Source organism: Carassius carassius, chromosome 34 (genome assembly GCF_963082965.1).
Source record: "Carassius carassius chromosome 34, fCarCar2.1, whole genome shotgun sequence".
Classification (NCBI taxonomy): Eukaryota; Metazoa; Chordata; class Actinopteri; order Cypriniformes; family Cyprinidae; genus Carassius; species Carassius carassius.
The window spans coordinates 23,671,133-23,691,761 of NC_081788.1; the positions used below are offsets into that span (position 1 = coordinate 23,671,133).

Sequence of the window (20,629 nt, forward strand, 5' to 3'; positions counted from 1 at the left end):
ATGTAACAGTCAGCAGGGATATTTATCTGTTGCCTCCAGTTCTCATAATGACACTTCTTGTTTCTTTTAGGCCTACTACTACTGTGCCATTATAGAAGATGTGATCTTGCGCTTCGCCTGGACACTGCAGATCTCTCTGACTTCCATGACTGCCATTCCTTCCATCGAGGACATCGTGGTTACCATTTTAGCTCCTCTGGAAGTGTTTAGGTGAGTTGCTTGTGTAAAACCAAGGACTCTCAATTTTCATTAGCTGAATCCCTTTCAGCTAAAATATTCACTTGAAGTAACCCCTGAGATTTTAAGTTACTATTTCAATAATTTAACAACACATTCACATTCTCAGTTCTCTAATGTTGGTTCTCACATGACATGCAGATTAAGAAAGAACATATTACATTTTATTGTTGTTGTTTTTTTTACATTTTTATGATTTAAGTAATTATGATCTTTTCTTGAACTCCCAAACCCCCTCCGGTTCCCTCACGAAGCCCATTTCTGTTGTAGAACATTCTCTCCTAATCCTTTCTCTTTCTTTGAATTTTTTTCTCCCTCTAGACGTTTTGTGTGGAACTTCTTCCGTCTTGAGAATGAGCACTTGAATAACTGCGGTGAGTTCCGAGCGGTGCGGGACATCTCAGTGGCTCCTCTAAACGCTGATGACCAGACGCTGCTGGAGCAGATGATGGACCAGGAGGATGGAGTCCGGAACAGGCAGGGCAAAAAGAGCTGGAAACGGAGTCACAGCCTGTCCTTACGACGACCACTGCTATCCTCACAGTATGAGATTTTATATTTTTTATATTGTATTTTTTATTTTTATTTTATATTGTATTAATCATACACATTTCATAGTTATGAGTAGGCAACTTCATTTGCTACACGTATAAAAAATTGTTATGCATTAAAATTACTAATAAGACTTAATGACAATTACCACAGTTCAAATGTTATAAATAAAAAAGCTAACTCAAAAATATTATTTAAAGGGATATTTCTTCCAAAAATGAAAATTACATTTACATTTACATTTATTCATTTAGCAGACGCTTTTATCCAAAGCGACTTACAGATGAGGACAGTGGAAGCAATCAAAAACAACAAAAAGAGCAATGATATATAAGTGCTATAACAAGTCTCAGTTAGGTTAACACAGTACACGTAGCATGGGATTTTAAATAATACAAAAATAAAAATAAAAAATAACCGATAGAATAAAAAAAGAGTAGAGCAAGCTAGTGTTAGAGATCTTTTCACATACACACACACACACACACACACACACACACACACACACACACACACACACACACACACACATACAATTGCATAATAAATGAAAAGAAAAAAGAATACAAAAAGATTAGAAAGGTAGGTAGATTTTTTAAAAGAATAGAATTAGAATAGTGAGTGTTAAAGTTAAAGGGTCAAATAAAGATGGAAGAGATGTGTTTTCAGCCGATTCTTAAAGATGGCTAAGGACTCAGCTGCTCGGATTGTGTTGGGGAGGTCATTCCACCAGGAGGGAACATTTCATTTAAAAGTCCGTAAAAGTGACTTTGTGCTTCTTTGGGATGGCACAATCAAGTGACGTTCACTTGCAGAACGCAAGCTTCTAGAGGGCACATAAGTCTGAAGTAACAAATTTAGGTAAATGGGTGCAGAGCCAGTGGTAGTTTTGTAGGCAAACATTAATGCCTTGAATTTTATGCGAGCAGCTATTGGAAGCCAGTGCAAATTGATAAACAGAGGTGTGACGTGTATCCTTTTTGGCTCATTAAACATTCATCTTGCTGCCGCGTTCTGAATTAATTGTAAAGGTTTGATAGAATTGGCTGGAAGACCTGCCAAGAGGGCATTGCAATAGTCCAGCCTGGACAGAACAAGAGCTTGAACAAGGAGTTGTGCTGCATGTTTCGAAAGAAAGGGCTTGATCTTCTTGATGTTGAATAAAGCAAATCTGCAGGATCGGACAGTTTTAGCAATGTGGTCTGAGAAAGTCAGTTGATCATCAATCATAACTCCAAGGCTTCTAGCTGTTTTTGAAGGAGTTATGGTTGATGTGCCTAACTTGATGGTGAAATTGTGATGAAACGATGGGTTAGCTGGAATCACAAGCAGTTCTGTCTTGGCAAGGTTGAGTTGAAGGTGATGGTCCATCATCCAGGAAGAAATGTCTGTTAGACAAGCTGAGATGCGAATAGCAACATCAGCTTGCTGGATCATCAGGATGGAATGAGAGGTAGAGTTGAGTGTCATCGGCATAGCAGTGGTATGAAAAGCCATGTTTCTGAATGACAGAACCTAATGATGCCATGTAGACAGAGAAGAGAAGTGGTCCAAGAACTGAGCCCTGAGGCACCCCAGTAGTTAGATGTTGTGACTTGGACACCTCACCTCTCCAAGATACTTTGAAGGACCTATCTGATAGGTAAGACTCAAACCATTGAAGTGTGGTTCCTGAGATGCCATTTGCCAGTAGGGTTGATAGGAGGATCTGGTGGTTAACCGGGTCAAAAGCAGCGGACAGATCAAGCAGGATAAGTACTGAAGATTTGGATTCTGTTCTTGCCAGTCTTAGAGCTTCAACAACTGAGAGCAAGGCCGTCTCAGTTGAATGCCCACTTCTGAAGCCAGATTGGTTGCTGTCAAGGAGGTTGTTGTTTGTGAGAAATGTAGAGACTTGGTTGAACACAGCTCGTTCAAGTGTTTTTGCATTGAAAGGAAGAAGGGAAACTGGTCTGTAGTTCTCTAAAAGAGATGGGTTGAGGTTGGGTTTCTTACGTAGTGGAGTTATACGTGCCTGTCTAAATGATGAGGGAAAAACACCAGTGTGGAGGGATGTGTTGATGATGTGAGTGAGTGCAGGTACAACTGCAGGAGAAATGGCTTGAAGGAGATGAGATGGAAAAGGATCAAGCGGGCAAGTAGTAGGGTGATTAGAAAGGATGAGTTTTGAGACTTCTGCCTCAGAGAATGAAGAGAAGGATGTAAATGAGTGTAAGTTTGCTGGTGATATGAGCTTGACTGATTGTGGTGTGGAAAATTGTGCACTAATGTGTTTAATTTTATTAATGAAAAACGTTGCAAAGTCGTCAGCTATTAGAGATGAAGCAGGAGGTGGATGAGGAGGACAAAGAAGTGAGGAAAATGTTTTAAAAAGCATGCGAGAGTTAGACAAATTGTTAATTTTGTTATGGTAGTATGTCATTTTAGCAGTGGAGACATCAGCAGAGAAGGAAGATAGGAGTGACTGATACACATTAAGGTCAGTAGTATTTTTGGATTTGCGCCACACCCTGTCAGCAGCTCTAAGCTTAGAACGGTGTTCGCGTAGAACATCAGATAACCAAGGGGCAGAAGGGGTGTTACGGGCTGGCCTGGAAGATAAGGGACAAACAGTGTCTAAACAAGATGTAAGAGTGGAGCAGAAAGTATCAGTAGCACTGTTAGCATCCAAAGATGCAAACAGTTTAGGGGAAGGAAGTGAAGATGAAACCATTGCAGATAGCCGGGTGGGTGAAAGTGTGCGTAGGTTACGTCAAAAGATGACAAGTGGAGGGGTAAGTGATGTGGCAGGGACCATGTTGAGGTTAAGAGTGAGAAGGAAGTGATCTGACGTGTGCAGTGGAGTAACCAGAACATGATCAGTAGAGCTGTGTCGTGTATAAATAAGGTCCAGTTGGTTGCCTGATTTGTGAGTAGCAGTAGTTGACACTCGGTTGAGATCAAAAGAGGCAAGCAGAGTGTGGAAATCAGCAAACAGAGGTTTATCTAGATGGATGTTGAAATCTCCAAGCATAACTAGGGGAGTACCATCCTCAGAAAAGGATGAGAGCAACACATCTAATTCATCCAAAAAGTTACCCAGTGGTCCTGGGGGTCGATAGACAACTACAAAATGTATTTTAAAAGGGTAGGTAACAGTAACTGAATGAGATTCAAAGGAGCTGTTGATACCCAAAGATGTTAAAGAATTAAATTTCCAATCATTAGAGATGAGCAGACCAGTACCTCCACCTCTTCCAGGCAAACGGGGGGAGTGGGAAAATGAGAAATTATTGGAGAGTGCTGCAGGTGTAGCAGTGTCCTCTGGTTTGATCCAGGTCTCTGTTAGGGCCATGAGATTAAGCTTTGAATGACTAATAATAGAAGTAATGAAATCAGCTTTGTTTACAGCAGACTGGCAATTCCAGAGACCAATAGAAAAAGAAAGTAGTGTTTTAGCAGATATAGGCAAAGTGTGCAGATTGTTAAAGGGTTAGTTCACCCAGACAGCAAATTCATGCAATCAATAACCCACCCCCATGCTGCCCCAAACCCGCAAGACCTCCACCCATGCCCGGAACACAGCTCAAGACACCCTAGATCCAGTCCGAGAGCTCCCAGTCCCCCCACCGAAATTACCCCATGATTTACTTATCCTCATGCCATCTTAGGTGTATATGACTTTCTTCTTTCAGACAAATACAATCAGAGTTATAATAAAAAATATCCTGGCTTTTCCATGCTTTGTAATGGCAGTGAATGGGGGTCGAGATTTTGAAGCCCAAAAAAGCACATCCATCCATCATGTAAAGCTTACACTTTGTCCTACTTCATCTGCTGGAATACCACATGGATGCACTTTTTTGCACTTCAAACTCTCGACCCCCATTCACTGCCATTATAAAGCTTGGAAGAACCAGGATATTTTTTCATAAAACTCTGATTGTATTCGTCTCAAAGAAGAAAGTCATATACACCTAGGAAGGCTTGAGGCTGAGTAAATCATGGGGTAATTATTTTTATTTTTTTTACTATCCCTTTAACATCAACAAACCAATTTAAATGCATTCAGTTACACAAAAAAAACTTTTTGGAACTGCTTAATATAAGTGTGTTTCTCTGACAGGTCTAAGAAGGATACTAAGGTGCTCATTGAGGATACGGACGATGAGGCCTTCAGCTGAACCCAGATGTCGCTGTCACGCCACCTGTCTCCGCTTTCTACTGGTTCCTCCCAGAGCTGCCTCAGCACACCTGATCCCAAACACACACAGATACACACATTCACATTTTCACATACTCTCTCTTTTCAACACTCACAAAAGCATCCAAAGACAGAGTAGTGGACAGAGTTAAGCACAAAAACAGCCGAGAGACATATCAGGACACAACAGTGACATCGTACAAACACTAACACACACATACAACAAAATATACAGATGCGCACGGAAAAGCCAAGTCAGGAATTTTCCTCAATGTACTTTTTTTATTAGACTTTTTCATTATGTTCCTCTATATTGATACTTTTTTGTACATTTGTTTAGGTTTTTGAATCTTTATTACTGCATATGACTGTTTACAAACTTAAAATAATAACTAGGAGCTACAGGGAGGAGAGTTATCATAGGAAAGAAAAATATAATATCGTACAACGCACTGACTCAAGCTGCACACTATAACTGTTATAACTGCAGCGCATTTAGAAATAACAACAGCTAGGTAGTTGATGTTTGTTATATTTTTTATAACAATTGTTTGGGGCGGGGGATGTTCTTTCATATATATATATATTTTTTTTTTTGAGTTGTCATGACATCAGAGTACGGCCCTGGTGGCACTTTTTAGAAATCCTTCATTTTTGTAAACCACAAAAAACCACAATGTTTAGAGACTTATTGTTTCATCATATTTTATGCAAATATGTTTTTTTTTTTTTAACATGCATTGCTTTGATATCAAAGCTGTCATATTTTTGCCATGCATGATTTGTGTTTGAGAGAATTGTGTGTGTGTGTGTGTGTGTGTGTGTGTGTGTTGAGAGTTTGTTTGTGATTGTGTTTTCTTTTGGGGAGCGATAGCTGATGCTAAATGAAAGGTTTATGTCCTGCTGTCCTCTGAGGATGTTAAGAATTATTATTTTCATTGATACTTTGACCAGTGAAACTACTATAAGTAAACCTGAAATTGCTGGTTAATATTTGAAATACCATTTGGGTAAAAAATAAAATAAAATCTGTCCTCTGAAAAAGAGGTGATTCTGTGAACTATTTTAATTGTAATGATGCACTAAACTGAAAAGATTCAGGAATAATGGTCACCCAACTGCAAACTGAATGGAAGTGGACACATTTTAATTGAGCTAATGTGTTTCCTACATGGCTTTTTGTATCACTTATTAAGCATTGCCATAACCACTCTTAGCCAAAGAGGAAATGCGAACACTGATGTCGATTGTAATTCTTATGGTTGTGACATCAATTTTGTATTGTGGTAAACCATATGAGATGTTGTGCATCAAAAAGTAGTTTCAGTGTGGTGAGGAGACATATTTTATGTAAGCTTTTTCCTTACCAACATGGTCGCAGTTTGATTATTTGTATGCTTGATGAGTGTGGCAATATATTTCTTATCAGTTTTACGTTAATGAGTAAAATTTGATTGTACATGATTTATAATGTACATTTATAATGTACATTTTTGCAAGACAGCTATAACTACTTGTCTTACATACATTTTCATACATAGTCTATGAATGTCAAAGAATATTTAGGAGGAAAGCATCCGTTTTTCACCTCTTTATCAGAATGTTTTGACAGCAGAGAGTGAAGACTGTCATTTTCACTTACAATGACTTTTATTATAAATAATATCCATTGTTGTCATCAAAAAAGAAAACACCAGGGCTGTTTTAGCTGATGTTTGTTTTGCTTATTTTTTTCAGCTTTAAGTTTTTGAGACTCTTTCAGCAGCATGCATCCTTGTATTTTTGCAAGCACAATCTTTCAGCTCTAACTAAAATCAAATGAAAAGATGAGTCTGTCTTCACAACCTCTCTTCTTATTTAGTCTTTAAAAGAAAAGTGGTACTGCTAATGAAAAAAAAGATGTACAGATAGCAGGCATTGTTTGTGACTAGGTTTATTTATTCATGTATTTATTGCCTAAACACATTTGATGCAAAAATATGTAGAATGCAGAATGCAAAAATGTAGTTTGGATTACAAAGCTAACAGAAGAAAGGGAAAACTACATGTGAATCGTGGTTGCAAAAGAATATAGCGTGCTATCCTCATTGAAAATGTGGTGTTACGGTGTTAACGTATGGTCCTTTAATATTAATGAAATGTCAGTCTTGTTGTTCTCAAAATGATGTTTTGGCACACAAGTGTCTTACTTTGCTGTCTTTAGTTCTTGACTCTCAGAACTGACTGAATCCTTTATTGAGAAGACTATCAAGGTTCACACAAAAATTTTTAGAAATTATACACTTCCTGAACCAACATCACCGTATGTGGATGCTGAGCATAAAATTGTCCCATCCAGTGATTTTTGTTTTGTTTTTTGTAATGCATTGCCAATTGTCTTGCCTGCATGCTGCTTTTGTTTTGCACTGTAAATAGTATAATTTTGTACATTTTAAAATATGTTTAAGAATGTTTAAGGTTTATTTATTGTACTAATTATTTATGTACTAGTTGGAAACGTTTGCTTTTAAATGAGCAGTATTATGGTAGATGAAGGGCATTTTTGATTAGTTACAATCCAGTTTTACATATGTGAATTCTGTCGAAATAGTGTAACCTAAGATGCTGTTGTGAATATGGAATGTGATCGGTTTTATTTACAGTAGGTATATATTTCTGCTCATAACACTTTCATCCCCAGGGTTTGTGCCCATTTGACAGGACTTGTTGGATGACAGTGGTTTTGGGTCTATATCGTGGACTGATCTGGCTGGGGAGGATTTGGAGACGATTGGGACATGTTAACATTCTCATTAACACCCTAAATAGGGGTTGTGTTATGAGATGAACCCTCAAAATGTAGGGTTTTTAGTTTGTAAATTGTTTATTATTATTAATTTATTTACTTTTACAAATACAGAACTGGAATAATACACAAGCCCTAACATAATTTCTGCTTGCTAAAGCCATGATGTTAAGTGCTTGATATCTCTGCATCTTTTCTATCTGTTATCTTGATGTTGTATCCCTTTTTAAATCCTTGACTGTGACATTGTTTGTAGTTGATAGATGGTTGTACTTTTGAGTTAGTAAAGAAAAATAGAAAAAACGTGTGGTTCTGTGATTAACTAGAGATATAAAAAGAGAGAAAATGTCTCAGTGTTTCCTCTTTGACAGTAGTTTGTAAATGTTGAGTGTATTCCTATGATGGTTCCACTGATGATCTCATTTGTGTTTCTGTATACACTCTGGTGATCCTGTCATATCTGGGTTTTATAAACCACGCTTATTTTTAAAACCTTCATTTTGTGTCAGCATTTTTATTTATTGATAAACAAGAAACTGACTTAAGTAACTGATGCATTCACTCACTGACTATTCAGTTGTGACCATACTTTTTTCAAAATGACATCAAAATGTATAACTGAAGCAAGAGTAAACATGACATTTGTCATGTAGCCTAATTTCTTTTTTGGACTGTGGTAAACTTTGACCTTCTGTAATAAACTAATACCCCATAAACAAACCTCGGATCCAAATGAATAATACGGTAGAAGATGTATACTTTATACAAGAAACTATAATGATACATAGCTAACTAAAAGGTTTATTTTTCTTTTTAAACATGGTTTTCTCATTACTAGCTTTACAGTTGTCAAATATTTATCTCATTACATATAGTTTTATCAGAATTACTGGTCAAAGCAATCAATGAGCCATAAAACATTTTAAATCAATGCGAAACAACTTTTTATAACATTCTTCTAGTGAACAAAAACGTGTGCAGAATCCCATTCATGCCTGCGGCCGCTGAGATTCCGTACGCTCCGCCCTCTTTCGGTTTGTGCGCATGCGCTTTTCAGTTCTCCACAACTCCCTCCGTTTCCGGACGCTGGGATCGAGCGCAAGAGCGCACAGCTGCCGCCGAATTTAAAGAGACATACATCATTTGTTTAAATAATACGACCATTGGAAAAAATATATGTAAATTGCACCTGGTTCTCTTCGTGGATATCGATGGGGTCTCGCTGTTGATCCGTATGCTTTATGGTGTAGTTTTAGAAGGGACTGAGAAGTCTGAACACACTTGGCTTGAGCTGGAAGTCTATGCTGGAGTAACTGGGTGGCCGTCCGTAAAGTAGACCGGACTTGTGGGGGGAAGAGAGCTGGGTGGCCCCCCGATACGAACTGATTTTAGTACGCCAGAACAAACTGCAAACACGGGGCGACGGTAAATCATCGTGGCTTCGGTGGCTGTTGGTGGGGAAGGAAGAAAACGCACCATGGCGAAAATTCAGGCTCGCAGCAGCACTGCGAAGCAAATCAACCAGATCCAAGACAAGGCCTATGTGGTTCAGAAGCAAGTCCAGCAGCAGCACTTTCAGAAACTAAAGGTAAGAAGCATTGCAGCAAGTGCATGTGTTTCCTTCTCTCTTACAACGCATTGTGTATTAGGAAGTGCTGTGCTGTTCATATGCATATGGGGCATATCAAAGCATTCACACTTGAGTGTGCGTAAATGGATTTGAAAATCGTACGCACTTATTTACATCACTTTAAGCTGCAAAAGTCGATTTTTTTGTCGCTTAACTCGCCGATTCCTGTTCAAAGCAATGCAAGTTCACCAGTCAACATGATGAAAGTGTATCTGCTGAATTAAACTCTAATGCTTTCCCTTTACGCGGTCGGGGTTTCTCCGCTGCTCTTTGTTAAAACCAAAACCGGTAGATATTTTTTTTGTGCCTCCGCCAAAAATCACACTTTACACTCCGTTTGTTTACGATTAAACCGGTTTATTTGATATAACCGACGTAGATAAGAGAAAGAAAGGGGGGTTTGCTCAGAAAACAGCTGCTTTTGTCATAAATGTGTCGCTTTTCGTTTTAGCCCGACCTTTGAAAGAAATGAAAAGTGTATGTTAAGCTTAGCCGAAGCGTTTCTCTGTTAAAAAGCTATTTGAATCGCGTTTTGTTTGTGAAATCGTAACGGGGTTGTTGTGTGTTGTGACTAGCACTAGTGCTAACGCAGCAAAGCTAAATGAGTCAGTGAGCGCATTTATCTCCCTCGCTGGATATTAATAAAACCACAAAGAGAATATAAGCCGGCTGTTTTTCTCCTGAGCCGATAGATTTGGGCTCAGTTTTCTGCATCGCAGTGGTTGGATATGAAATTGCAACTGTTCTTTTGATCTTGAAGGTTTATTTAGGCGTGCGTTATTTTCTCGTTGGGTTTTTGTTCTTGTGAACAGAGAGGAAAATTCGAATTACTTGCGTTTTGTAGGTGTGTAGCGTCAGTGGTTTAGATTGCACAGTGCTTTTTTGTTTTTCTTGCATAATTCAAAGAATGTAGACACCGTATTACTTTAATAGTATAAGCAAATGCCAAGTCATTCAATGAAATGGACCTGATGTCCCACACCTCTGTTTTTTCACGAGCCAAAAAACAACAACAACACAATACCACCATGGTATTTTGGATGTGTACCATGGCATTCTTCAAAATACCTTAAAAAAGTACTGTGGAAGTACTATGGTCTAGTTTTTTGTATCATATTTTAATAGTACCCTCGTATCTTTGCGTTATGCCCCATAGTGCTTCCATGAATACCATGGTTTTACCATTGTACTTGTCAAAATGTACCTTTTTTTAACTGATGTAAATACATGTTATTTCCGTCCCATACCTTGTACCATGGTACCACCACAGTACTTTTCGGTAAGCATTCTGTCACTGTATACATGCTTATTATGGTTTATATTGTTTGTAAACATAATTCAGGGAAATAATATTTATTCCTATTGCAGGTGGAGGATGCCTTATCTTATTTGGACCAAGTCAAAATACGATTCGGAAATGATCCGGGAATATACAATAAGTTTCTGGATATCATGAAAGAGTTTAAGTCTCAAAGGTATGTAGGTATCTGTGCACTTTAAATGTGTATCTGTGCACTTTAAATGTGTGCTGAATACTGATGCAAAAAAGCATTGTGTGATTGTATTTCCGATATCTCCATCCACAGCATTGACACACCAGGAGTTATTAACAGAGTTTCTCAGCTCTTCCATGGGCATCCTGACCTTGTCCTGGGGTTTAATGCCTTTTTACCGCCTGGTTATCGGATCGAAATTCCCAAGAATGGAATGGCATTTCTACAGTCCCCACCGTCTTCACAGGTAGGACTTTTAATGGATCAGTTTACTACTTGTTTGCGCTAGTGTCTGTGTTTTGTTCTTCATTTTCACTGTTTCAGTTCGTCAACCATGAAAAGGTCATCATTGAACCACATTCACAGCTAATATTACTTGCGTGACCTTTCTGAATGAAGCAAGGTATTTAGAGAGAAACAATTTAGGGTAGATCTTTATTTTTAGCTAACGGCAATTGAATAGATTGTGAAGCAAGTGTTGCATACTAGAATTCAAGTTTGATAAAACAATGCCTAAATAGTTGTTTGCCATTTATTTTTATTTTTTTGCATTTCCATTAGCCCACGTGGACTTTCTGGCAGAAGACAAAAGAAGAGGCGGAGCAAGTAATTTCATTTTAATGAGTGATTGCAAAGACCTTTTTTTTTAAATTTGGAATAATGTGCACTGATGAATCGTGCACAATAAGACAGGAATGTGTAATAAGAGAGCACACAGGGTTAATATTGATTTCATGTTGACTTTGGCCCTGTCCTAAATGGGCCCCGTTGCTGGCTTCCTTCAGGTTCACACTTTGGTGACGTCATGCCACATAGACTGTCAGGGAGTAGTCCAAAGACTAGACTTAGCTTGGTGTTTTAGAATAAATGCACCATTATTTCACCATTAAATGCATCTCATTTTGATTGTCATAGGCAACATTTATAGTTGTAATAAAATAATAATAATAAATTACATATATGTACAACTATTCTGGATATTTTAATTCTAAGGAACTTTACACAGAGTTTTACAGTGAGTTTCTGAAGCGTAATGGTCGTGGAAAAATCAGTTTTGCATCACAGGAATAAATTTCATTTTGAAATCTATTCAAATAGAAAACTTAAATTGTAATATTATTTCAGAGTATTGCCATATTTTTGATCAAATCAATTAAGCCTTCTTAACCATTAAAAATCATTAAAATAAATGATTCTTTTTAAGTTGCAGACGTTAAAGTTTTGAACAATATTGTAAATGTAATCAAAACCACAATAAAAAAAAGTAATATTGTTATAAAATGTTGCATCTCCATTAAAAAAAAGACATGCACCCTTGGTGAGCTTTGGTTTATAGAACTTACCTTTGAATGGTAGTGTATGTTTTTTTTTTTTTTTTTTTTTTTTTTTTTTTTTTTTTTTATATATATAAAGTTATGCATTCCTGTTCCTCTGTTGTACTGAACCTATGTGGGGATGTTGGCTTTCTTGGTGTATTAAAGTAAGGCTTTGGTATCTTTTTTCCCTCAGGTCTCTCCAGGGCCAGGAAGGAGCACGGGCAGCTCTGTGGTTAGTGCCTCTTCGTCAGCAGTGGCTGAAGCAGGGCCAGCTCCGAATGAAGCCGTGACCTCTCCGGAGAGCGTCGCTTCATCATCTGGACCTCCTGAACAATCAAGCAGGTTGTCACTTCCTCTGCCCAGCCGAGAGAGCCAATCACAGCTAGCAACCACTTCGGTATCCCCTCTCACATCAGAGCCCAGCCCTGTAGAGTTTGACAGCGCCATCAGTTACGTCAATAAGATCAAAAACCGATTTTTGGACAACCCAGAAATCTACCGGGCCTTTTTGGAAATTCTGCATACATACCAGGTGAGAGCAATAGTGAAACCATATTTTTATTTCGTTTTTTCCTCTAGCCTCTACCTGCAACCCGACCTAGACGTTTAATAAGTAATCAAAGCTATGTAGGAATATAAATTTCTGCTTGTGGATATTTTGCGTTTCAGCAAGCCAGTCTTATTGGAGCTTGTGAATTATAGCAGACTGTTCTGCCTGAGGCTGAGATTAGGCTACTAACAACTGGCACTAAAGGAAATAGACTCTTGGACTGTTTTCCTACCCATCATGTAAACTTATCGATGTTCATTGATTTGTGCATCCTGTGTTCATCTGCAGAAGGAGCAGCTGGAGGTGAAGGAGAGCAGAGGGCGTAGCACTGGAGGAATGACCGAAGATGAGGTTTTCTCCAAAGTGGCTAGCCTTTTCAAGGGTCAAGAAGATCTGCTTGCGGAGTTTGGCCAGTTTTTGCCTGACGCAAAGAGATCTCTGGTTAGAAAAGGACCTTTGTGTACTTAAAAAATTGCGCTTTTGCAATGAAGGGATTTTCTCTTAAACGTTTACACTACTGTTCTTATTATTTGAATCAAACAAATGCAGATTTAGGGTGCCTAAGAGACTTCTTTCAAAATCATTAAAAAACCTTTTGAAAAGTAGAGTGATTTACAGTCAAACAAAAATGTATCCAGACACCTTTAACATTTCATACATTATAACAGTTTATTTGCTATAGTTTAGGAAGTGGTAACAGAATATGACAATCTTAGAGTGTAACCGTGTCAGTACAAATTCATATTGATAATGTCAGATAACACTTAAGCAAAACATGGTCAGGTCAAATCGTCTGAATAATTTTTGGTCCCAAAATTTGATACATTTTACTGGTAGTCCACTGTATGAAGAATTTTTGGATAGATGTCGTCACAATTTACTTTATTTTACTATCCTCACTTGGACATATGAACTTAAAGTCTCCTGCACCCACTAGTAAAAAAAAACCAAACATATTATTTATATATATATATATATATATATATATATGTATATATGTATGTATATATATGTGTATATGCATGTATGAATAAATATATGAACTTTGTATTTGATTCCAGTTTACTGGAGGTTCTTTGCCTGGCAAAGACAATCTGAAGAAAGCAGAGGATGAGGAAATGAATAAACAGAGCAAAAAGAGACCTAGACCCATGTTATTGCCCCACATGACCCCACTTCTGAAGGTCAGAGTTCACTTGTGCCAAAGCAAGTCCCATATGCTCCATTGCCTCTGTATCCTAAAGACCTGGAAAAATTGATATCTCTCCTAGTATATGCAGATTACTTGTGCTTAAACAGTTTATCTTTTTTTTTTTTAAATCCACATAGAAAAAAATGAAGTATTCCTGTTCCAAGGACCCATCTTTTGCCTCTGTCGGAAAGCATGGAGTTTTGCGGGAATTCACATTCTTTGACAAGGTACATTTCATTGACAAAATTGCTTTGAAATGTAAGTGCTAGCAAGTCATTGCCATAGGATTTATTACGTAGTCTGAGCCATTGAACAGTTTCATAAATTTTTTTTAGGTTCGCCGTCTGCTTAAGAGTCAGGAGGTGTACGAGAATTTCTTACGCTGCATAGCTCTGTTCAATCAGGAAGTGGTTTCAGGGGCCGAACTCCTGCAACTTGTGACTCCATTCTTGGGGTAAGAAAGATTTAAATAGGGCATGTTTATTTAATCCTGTTTGTTTTCATATGGTGTATTTCGCAGCCCTTTCATGTCGGTCATGAGTCATATGCCACTGGTGCCTCATTCTGTAGGAAGTTTCCAGAACTGTACACCCAGTTTAAGTCATTTTTGGGTGATAAAGAGCTGTCTCATGCCATCACTGGCCTCTCTGACCGCTACATGGAGGGTGGAGGCAGAGAAGTGGATTATGCCTCCTGTAAACGCCTGGGTTCCAGCTACAGAGCCCTGCCCAAGACCTACCAGCAGCCCAAATGCAGTGGCCGAACTGTTATATGCAAAGAGGTACTGCATTTTCATCAGACATTTTTTTCCCCCTTTTCTTTTCTTTACTGCTTTAATACATATTTCACCTCAGAAGTATGCTAAAAATATAAGAGAAATTATGCAAATCTGCCACTTAAAAAATGCCAGCCACGTGGTCGTCAGGTCTTTAGAGGAGAAGCGTTAATGATGACACAAATCCTGGGTTGGTCCCAATTCACAGATAATGGTACAAATCAGCAGAAGCCCAAATCTCCATGAATCATTTGGAAAAAGGGGTGTTTGAGCCCCCACACTGCTTCTTTTTTCCCAGCTCAATTTGAATGGAAGCACTTATCTCAAATAGCCCTTTTTCCAGGGTGCCTAGAAAACCCGGAGGTATCGTCACCAAACGCTTGTATGTAAACAGTAATTTTATGTAAAAAAATGAGATTTATTTGTGTGAAATTAGAAGTGGTTGGTGTACAAGACATCTTTAAAAAATGCAGCCTGATATTGCTACGGCTTCAGGCTGTTGTCAGAAACCTGATGGTAGTACAAGGTTTAAGCTCGATGTTTTGTTTTAGGTGCTGAATGATACCTGGGTCTCATTTCCTTCCTGGTCAGAAGATTCCACTTTTGTGAGTTCCAAGAAAACACCATATGAAGAGCAGCTTCATCGCTGTGAGGATGAGAGGTTTGAGGTAAGATGATCTCTTTGGAAAATATTGGGAGATTTAGGTTTCAACTGAAACTCTGTTGATGTAGATTCTTTATTTATTTTTTTGCTTTGTAGCTGGATGTTGTGCTTGAGACTAATTTGGCAACGATAAGAGTCTTGGAAAGTGTGCAAAAGAAATTATCCCGCCTTTCGCCGGAGGATCAAGAGCGCTTCCGATTGGATGACTGTCTGGGTGGAACTTCTGAGGTCATCCAGCGGCGTGCGATCTATCGTATCTACGGCGACAAGGCTCCAGAGATCATAGAGGGGTTGAAGAGGAGTCCAGCCACTGCAGTTCCTGTCGTACTCAAAAGGTTAAAAAAATAAGTGATATTTAACTTTCCTCTCACCTAAATGACAAACAGGGTATCTCTACAGTTTGATTTGACAGCAAAAACAATGTGTCAACCTATTTATTCTGTATTTGCTGCTCTTTGCTTCTGGGGGGAAAATCATTGGTATTTTCAAGCTAATCAAACCAGCATAGTTAATCAAGAATGAAAACAATAGATGTATTTTTTTACACCATCCCTAATTTTGCAGGCATTTGTTTCTAAAGTTTTAAGAGTCCTTCAGTCTAGTAGAAATGGCATTTGGATTGAAGAATAAATGGATGATTTTTTTGCCATAGATTAAAAGCCAAAGAGGAGGAGTGGAGGGAGGCCCAGCAGAGCTTCAACAAAATCTGGAGAGAGCAATATGAGAAGGCATATCTGAAATCACTGGACCACCAGGGTGTCAACTTCAAACAGAACGACATGAAGGCTCTTCGATCCAAGAGTCTTCTTAATGAAATAGAGAGCATCTATGATGAGGTGAGTTTGGCTGTTCTTCTGTTTCTGATGGCCTAACGACGACAACTCAGGATCCAGGAAAGAGCTTTTTCCATAATTTTTAATCTGTCTTTTATTTTGAGCCATTTTGAGTTGTAATTTCATACACATTGTTTTGACAGTAGAAGTAATAATTTAGCTCTGTCATTTGAGTTTATCTATAATGACTTCTGGTTAATAAAGGACTAAAATTTTGGATGAGTGACAAGCAGGGCTTAATTTGTGCCTCCGAAATCCGATCCGGCACCTCATTTGGCAGATCACTCTCCTCCTTTTTTACGCCCCTCGGGCCGGCTTCGGGCAAATTTTCACATCATGGTTCAGACACGGGTCAGATCTGTTTTAGGCTTCTCCTTATTTTTATATTTTAGACATCCATCAATTAGTGATGAAAAATAATAATCATTGCCACGCTGGCGGAAACTACGAGAGACCGTGCCAAAGTGCCCACTTAACACTGGACGTCAAATAGACATGCAGATCATGTCTATAATCGGTCCGTCAGTCCATGACCATTAATGAACATCTATTCGACATCCAAACTAGGTCCACTATTTGGACGTCCAACCATGACCCAAATTGCACGTCATCTTGACGTTCAACATTTGATCTTTGAACTGGGTAATTTTTTTGGGTGTCATTTGTACCGAATTTGGACGTCCAAAAATTAAATTAAAAAGACGTCACTCCGACGGCACATTGCGCAGTGGGCGACTGTCAAGAGCGACTCGATGGTGTTTTGTGTCCCGCAGCAGTGCTGAACAGTTTTGCCGTAAAACAGGCAATAAGCTTAAGCTTGCTGCAAAAAGCTCCGGCAAAAGTAACTACCATAAATGTGACAGGGGGAAATAATACGGGGGGGTACAGGGAGAATTGCCGATCCTGGCTCCCCATCTCCATTAGACGGGCCTTTAGAGAGAAGTGCATCTTTATGGATTGGGATTATAATGAAAGAGTTTTTGTTTTCGATTTGTTTTATTTCGTTAAGTAGTCATTTAAAGCTTTCTATAGATTTATCATGTCTGTGAGGCATGTTTTTGCTGAGTGTCGGTTCATTTTTGTTGTCCTGTTAAAGACGACACGGCAGATAGCACATCATGTTGTTTTTCCTCATTCTAATTTACAAATTCAGCAATGGTGACAAGTGAGTTCATTGAACATAAATTTGGTCACAGTGGCATTTGATTTGAAAAAATCTAAAAGTTAAATAATTGCATTTATAACAGCATTTGAGTTGCCATTTATCATTCAGTAGAATAGTTTTATTAAGCCCTGTTTTGCACATTTTTATTTTTCTCCCAAATAAAGACAGCAGGAATATATATATATATATATATATATATATATATATATATCCATCCAAACTTTTGGTCTGTACTGTGTGTGTGTGTATATATATATATATATACAGTACAGACCAAAAGTTTGGACACACCTTCTCATTCAAAGAGTTTTCTTTATTTTCATGACTATGAACATTGTAGATTCACACTGAAGGCATCCAAACTATGAATTAACACATGTGGAATTGTATATGGAATTATATACATGACAAAAAAGTGTGAAACAACTGAAAATGTCATATTCTAGGTTCTTCAAAGTAGCCACCTTTTGCTTTGATTACTGCTTTGCACACTCTTGGCATTCTCTTGATGAGCTTCAAGAGGTAGTCACCTGAAATGGTCTTCCAACAGTCTTGAAGGAATTCCCCGAGAGATGCTTAGCACTTGTTGGCCCTTTTGCCTTCTGTCTGCGGTCCAACTCACCCCTAAACCATCTCGATTGGGTTCAGGTCCGGTGACTGTGGAGGCCAGGTCATCTGGCGCAGCACCCCATCACTCTCCTTCTTGGTCAAATAGCCCTTGATGCCTTCAGTGTGACTCTACAATTTTCATAGTCATGAAAATAAAGAAAACTCTTTGAATGAGAAGGTGTGTCCAAACTTTAGGTCTGTACTGTATGTATTTATTATTTCAGTCACCCAAACATCTCATGAATTATTCCACTCTACTACATATAAAATCTCTTTATTTCCTCCCCAAATCTTCTCTCACTTCTTTGTCCTTCTCTATCTTCACAGGGTGATTTGTACAACGTTATATTTTTAAAAAGTCCCTATTTGCATTCCTTGCTTTGAGAAATGTTTCTTAGGGAATGCAGTAGACCAGATAACTTATTTATTTATTTATTTTATGCCAAAGTAGCACTTGGAAATATTTGTTTGTTTTTACTTCTGGATGGGTTGAACTGAGACAAGTACAGTCCCATGTAACAACAGGTTAAGTTAGGAATAGCACATAGATCTGTTTCTTTATTGTATGAATAAACTTAAGCATGAACACTAAGATCTTTCATTGTTTTCTGCATTACTACTCAATAAAAACAGAGTACAGTGTGCAAAAGCTCATCTCAGGTCGCTTGCTACAAGAGTCTCATCTGTCGTTCAGATAACTAGTGCTTTTGTTTTTTCCCTGCTACAGCGACAGGAGCAGAGCACAGAAGAGGGTGGCATGGGCCAGCAAGGTCGCGATGGCTCGGGCACAGGTTCGACCAGCGAACCCCACATGATCTTCACTTACGAAGACAAACAGATCCTGGAGGACGCTGCCTCCCTCATCATCTACCATGTCAAGCGGCAGCCCACCATCCACAAGGACGACAAGGACCACATCAAGCGTATCATCCAGCACTTTGTCCCCGACCTCTTTTTCGGCCGTCGTGGAGAGCTTAGTGAGACAGAAGAGTTCACAGATGAGGAGGCTGAAGGTGAGGACGGTGCCGTCACAGGAGGTGGAGTCTCAACAACAGGCGGCCAGCAACAGCTGAATGGTGATTTCAGACGAAGACGATGCACTTCCCCTCAGAGCATGGACACCTCTATGGCCGCCCATGGCATGAATCCAGAAGGGGAGGCGGTGGATCTGCGGGACCCCGAGGCTGAGCACCAGAAGGAGCTGGATGGAGTCTACAACCTGTACTTCGTCAATAATAACTGGTACTTCTTCCTGCGGCTGCACCAGACTCTGTGCTCACGGCTGCTGAGGGTTTACAGGCAGGCTGAGAGACAGTTATTGGAACACAGGGCCGAGCAGAATCGGGAACGGCTGCTCATAGGAGAGGGGCGCAGAGAAAAGGCAAACGACCTGGCCATGGAGCTGCGTCTAAAACAACCCAGTGAGTATAACGATGCACAAGTGCACTTCCACATACAGAAGTTTTGCATTGGATTTTCCACTCCGATTTGTTAGTCTAGTTTTAGAACTAAATTAGCAAGCTTGCCCAATTTTTTTGTACTAGTAATGTCTGTTGTATCAGGTGAGGTGGAGTTAGAGGAATATTACCCAGCATTCTTAGACATGGTACGCAGTCTACTGGATGGAAACCTGGATGCCACGCAGTACGAGGACACCCTGAGAGAGATGTTCACCATTCATGCTTACATCGGATTTACCACCGACAAGCTTGTTCAGAACATCGTAAGACAGGTGGGTCGATGAGTTGTATTACACAGAGTAGGGCTACACGACTATGACAAAAATCATAAATGTCGATTCTTCCCTTGAAATTTTAATTGCGATTATTAATAATGACTATTTTGAACATATTTATGCCATTGTTTGAAGATGCACGCCATATTATATATATATATATATATATATATATATATATATATATATATATATATATATATATTTCATTTACAATTAAATGGACAAAATTTCAAATTACAGTAACATTTTACAGTACAATTTATATTATCAGGGCTTCAGACTAACATTGGAGAGCAGTGGCACCAGCACCTGATTTGGTAGCACTGAACATGTAATAATATTACAAGTTTTGTCTCATTGAAATGCACATTAAAATAGGAGCTTGAGTTCAGAGTAGCAGCTGCTATATATATATTATTATACTACTTGAGTTGGGATGCAGATGTACATTTATTTCCATTAACAAAAACAGTACCATTGTGAAATCTGTAACAGCCTCATCTTTCATATATTTGTAAGTCATAACCAAAAGTACAGTACCCCATTACCATGGTAAACAATTAGCCTAACTATATAGTTTCTATGGTGTTTGTATTACAGTATACAGTAGCCTAAAGACATTAAATTACAAATCCACATCAACTGAATAGGTCACTTTAATAAACACATGCACTCGCGCTGTGTTTTTCTTTTTTTAGGCAAACGAATAAAAAGTCTGTGTGGCTCGCAGTTCAAACAAGTACCGCTATTTTGTTCCACTTTTGACAGTTTGGCGTTTAACATATCTATAATGCGCAACAGAGTGACAACTATCAGTTAGACAAAATGTCTTTTATCCTGTGTGTTTGAGTTTGTTAAACCCCGCGCTGCAAATACCTCTTAAGCACACAGAATAATGCAATTTTTA

At 38.7% G+C, this 20,629-nt stretch overlaps 2 protein-coding genes across 4 annotated transcripts in view; both read left to right on the top strand.

The window, feature by feature from the left end:
- Positions 1–8,255, top strand: part of LOC132114786 (xenotropic and polytropic retrovirus receptor 1 homolog) — an 88,372-nt gene extending 80,117 nt beyond the window's left edge. The window contains exons 13-16 of one of the 2 annotated variants that reach the window (XM_059523109.1): positions 71–210; positions 559–780; positions 4,895–5,793; positions 5,847–8,255. In XM_059523109.1, coding sequence (XP_059379092.1) covers positions 71–210; positions 559–780; positions 4,895–4,952 — 420 coding nt within the window. In that variant the 3' untranslated portion in view covers positions 4,953–5,793; positions 5,847–8,255. The remainder of the gene's footprint in view (positions 1–70; positions 211–558; positions 781–4,894; positions 5,794–5,846) is intronic. The other variant, XM_059523107.1, reaches the window with a different exon arrangement.
- Positions 8,256–8,814: 559 nt separating this feature from the next.
- Positions 8,815–20,629, top strand: part of LOC132114787 (paired amphipathic helix protein Sin3b-like) — a 16,176-nt gene continuing 4,361 nt past the window's right edge. Inside the window, exons 1-15 of one of the 2 annotated variants that reach the window (XM_059523110.1) lie at positions 8,815–9,345; positions 10,756–10,862; positions 10,974–11,127; positions 11,442–11,486; positions 12,390–12,728; positions 13,035–13,187; positions 13,808–13,930; positions 14,076–14,165; positions 14,274–14,392; positions 14,509–14,719; positions 15,265–15,381; positions 15,474–15,712; positions 16,030–16,213; positions 18,712–19,405; positions 19,547–19,716. In XM_059523110.1, the coding sequence (XP_059379093.1) occupies positions 9,235–9,345; positions 10,756–10,862; positions 10,974–11,127; positions 11,442–11,486; positions 12,390–12,728; positions 13,035–13,187; positions 13,808–13,930; positions 14,076–14,165; positions 14,274–14,392; positions 14,509–14,719; positions 15,265–15,381; positions 15,474–15,712; positions 16,030–16,213; positions 18,712–19,405; positions 19,547–19,716 (2,856 nt within the window). In that variant the 5' untranslated portion in view covers positions 8,815–9,234. The remainder of the gene's footprint in view (positions 9,346–10,755; positions 10,863–10,973; positions 11,128–11,441; positions 11,487–12,389; positions 12,729–13,034; positions 13,188–13,807; positions 13,931–14,075; positions 14,166–14,273; positions 14,393–14,508; positions 14,720–15,264; positions 15,382–15,473; positions 15,713–16,029; positions 16,214–18,711; positions 19,406–19,546; positions 19,717–20,629) is intronic. The other variant, XM_059523111.1, reaches the window with a different exon arrangement.